General features: G+C 47.9%; 1 protein-coding gene across 1 annotated transcript in view; it reads right to left on the reverse strand.

Moving 5' to 3' along the window:
- Positions 1–1276: 1276 nt before the first annotated feature.
- Positions 1277–3375, reverse strand: part of ZBTB7C (zinc finger and BTB domain containing 7C) — a 163282-nt gene continuing 161183 nt past the window's right edge. The window contains exon 4 of the mRNA XM_074855897.1: positions 1277–2959. Within this exon, the coding sequence (XP_074711998.1) occupies positions 2323–2959 (637 nt within the window). The 3' untranslated portion in view covers positions 1277–2322. The remainder of the gene's footprint in view (positions 2960–3375) is intronic.

Genomic DNA, 3375 nt, shown 5'->3' on the forward strand with positions numbered 1-3375 from the left:
TAGCATCAATGAAAGTTAAGGGTGATTGTCCCGTGAATAACTAAGGCAAATTGTTTGTGTCTGTGTGTGTTTCTCTCTCCTTTTTTGTTTTGATTTTTTTTCCATTGTTTTGTACATAAAGCAATCACATAAAAATAGTTATAAATAGAAAAATTGCAAAGGTTTTTCCCCCCTAGACAAATAGGAAAAAAACCCCCAACCAACCCAACAAACAAATCGAGACGGAAAAAACACCTTGCTTCAAGTCCTTGTAGATTATACAGTACTCAGCATCTTTGGATACTTTACAATGACTCCAAACTGTAGACAAAAAAACACCTGAAGTAACCAGTCATCTGCAAAATGTCACTTGTGTAAGAAGTTGATACAGATTAAAAAAAAAAGTTTGATGCAGTTTTAAGAAGTTTTCTTTTTTTTTTTTTTTTTCTCCATTGACTTGTTGCATGTGGAGTCTTTGTAGATTTCTTTATGGAGGAGGAAGCGAGAGTTGGGCAGTTCTTGGGACTGTTCTGCTACAGATAGTCTCAGAGCAGAAGTCCTTCATGCCCTCGTGGGGAGCGGTGGGTCCTGGATCCCCTGTGTACCCCCCATGCTTTGGTGGGGAGACCCTCACCCAGCCACCGCTTCAGAGGAGTACCATCGATGGGCAAACCAAAAAATTAGTGAACCCGTGGTCCTCTCATTCCCTTTGATTCTGACGTTCAAAGGTAACAGTAAAAAGAGAAAGAAAAAGCTCTAATTTGTAACATCTACATTTTCAAGTGGTGGTCTCATGTAAAACCAGCTTCCTGGAGCACCTACCACAAGCCATGTCAGCCGGTGGTGAAATTGGGGTCCCACCACAGCTAAAAGGAGCCATTGGAGGCAGATGGACATCAAAAGCCTTTATCTTCAAGAGTAGCTCATGTTTTTAGGGGCTGAAAGAGGCTGACAGTACGATTCCAGCCAATCTGCCACTTTTTGGGCCTCAAAAGAAATATTAGATAGGGGTGACCAAGTCAGGGTCTGCAGGGATGCTGGAGAGGACCCCAGACCTGTTTGCCACCATGGGTGACCGTCAGCTTGGAGCACCACATCGTATGTTACCATCTCATCTTTTGAACCAACAAATGGTGAAGAAATAGTTTTTCTACTTGCTTGCAAGTAGACAGTCTCATCTGAAAGACATCTTTAGTGGACTTCTTTTCCACAAAGATCCCTTGAGACAAGCAGCAGGAATATTTGCACACCTAATTTTTTCTCATTGACATTGCAGATTCTGGGGACTCAAGTGTTTTGTAAATTTTTGTCATCAAAATATATATAGGAATTAGGGGGAATTAAGGACAAAACCCCAACCGTTTCAGAGTGGTCTGTGGTGGTGAATTCTGACTCTTTGGTTTGAAACGACTTTTTCATTTCAAAATTCCCACATGGTTTATTTTTACAAAGCAAGGGTTTAATAAAAGCTCAGAATTGAAACATTTTTGATCCTTTCAAAAATTTTCCTTCACCTTTTCAAGAAACTGAAGTTAAAATACTCAAAATAGGCTTTGGTTCTTCTTCTGAAATTTTGAAATGTCCAAAGAACCAAAATAAGTAAAATCCCCCTCTTCCACCCAGCTTTGCTCCTGGGTGATTTTCTATCTCCTTTTTTTTTTTTTTTTTTTTAATTTTTTTAGGGTCCCAACTCATCCCGCACAGCAGGGCTTTCACCAGCCCTGCAAGTCTGATATACCACTGAGAAAGGCAATGGCTGGGATCCTCCCCATCCCAACATGGCTGCTTGACCCTCCCCTTTATCCCTTGTAGAATAAATTTTGTTGCCAGACATGGGAATTAATTAAAAAAAAAAAAAGTCCTTTTGACCAAAAGGGCCAAGGAATGTAACATATCAAAACCAAGTCTGGACAGTTTGTCAGTGTCCAGTGGGCCCCACAGGTGGAAAATGGGGAACATCACCCCCAGAAGAGTCATCTCAGGGTGATGGCCATGCCCTGGACTAAGGCAAGTGACATTTTCGGGAGCTTTGAAGAGAGCAGCAGTCCTGTCCTGGCCTTCCCAGATGGAGCCGCAAGCTGTGGGCAGCTGGATGGGGCAGTGTGTGCCCCACTGTCCCAACACCAAGTGCATCGCAGAGTCTAAAGTGCTGTTGGCCATGGGGCACAGCACCCGCTCGCCGCAGGGATGGCCCTGTGCCCCAAGCCCCGCAGCAGGCCATGGTGGCAAGGGGACAAAGAGCTTCTTGGGAGCCAGACTATGCAAAAAGCCAGGCAGGGACCCCGAGGGAGCCAGGTGCCATGTTGGGAAGGGTGCAGACCCATGTTGGGACCAGGCGCGGGTTTAGTTGCTCGCCTCCGAGATGGGAGCCACGTGGCCGAGCCCTGCCAAGCCACTGAAGCCCGTGCTCCAAGGATCAGGGAGGGGGAAGAAGGGTTGGGCAGCGAGGTTTTCATTATGGCCCAGGGCGAAGGCGAAGATGCCCGCGTTCCTCTCCATGTCCAGCTGGGCTCGCCTGAACAGCTTCATCTGGGTTTCTTCAAACTGGCTCTCCAGCTCTTGCAGGCTGAAGGGGGTCTTGGCCCCGCTCAGAAAGTGCTTGGGGCTGGGGCCAGGAAGGCACATGGCCGCGCCGCCGAGGTGGCCACTCATCTCCTCCAACGTTGGTGGCATCACAAAGCTCTTCTCCACCGGCGGGCCACCGGGAGCGAAGAGCAAGCCGGCTGCTCTCCATGCCGACGGCTTGCGTCCTCGCCGGGGCCTCGCAATCCGGCAGCTCTGGCGTTTGATGTGGCGATGGAGGTGGTCGGAGCGGGTGAAGCTCTTGTAGCAGAACTCGCACTGATAGGGCCGGATGCCCGTATGGATGCGCATGTGGTTCTTCAGGTCGTAGTTGTGCACAAACTTGGCGTTGCAGTGGATGCACAGGTACGGCCGCTCCCCTGTGTGCTTCCGCATGTGGATTTTGAGCTTGTCCTGCCTGCAAAAAAAAAAAAAAAGGTGTTTAGTCAGGCGGTGTGGGCTGGAAGGGATGTGGTTGGTACTTCTCCTTGGATCAGGAGAGGGAAAAGCAATGGGAAGGTGGGGAGCTTATCCAGTATATGGATGCTCTTGCAGGCTGGTGTTTGCATCTGCCTCCTCCTTCCCGGGGCGAGAGCACCTAAGCATCACACACACCCAGCTCTTCACATCAGGAGTTCGCAACCCACCCCAGAGAGTCCAAACCAGCCTAAATTGGAGTGAAAAACTCCCTGAAATAAATCCAAAACCCATATGGGAATATCTAAATCAGTACAGCTATATTCCTGCCTGCAAATAAGGAAATTGGTTGAGTTTCGAGAGCCTGGTAATGTGGGGTGATACTGCTTAGATGAAGTCCCTCTTGGAGCTGATTTT

The sequence above is a fragment of the Strix uralensis genome, chromosome Z, assembly GCF_047716275.1.
Source record: "Strix uralensis isolate ZFMK-TIS-50842 chromosome Z, bStrUra1, whole genome shotgun sequence".
Taxonomy (NCBI): domain Eukaryota; kingdom Metazoa; phylum Chordata; class Aves; order Strigiformes; family Strigidae; genus Strix; species Strix uralensis.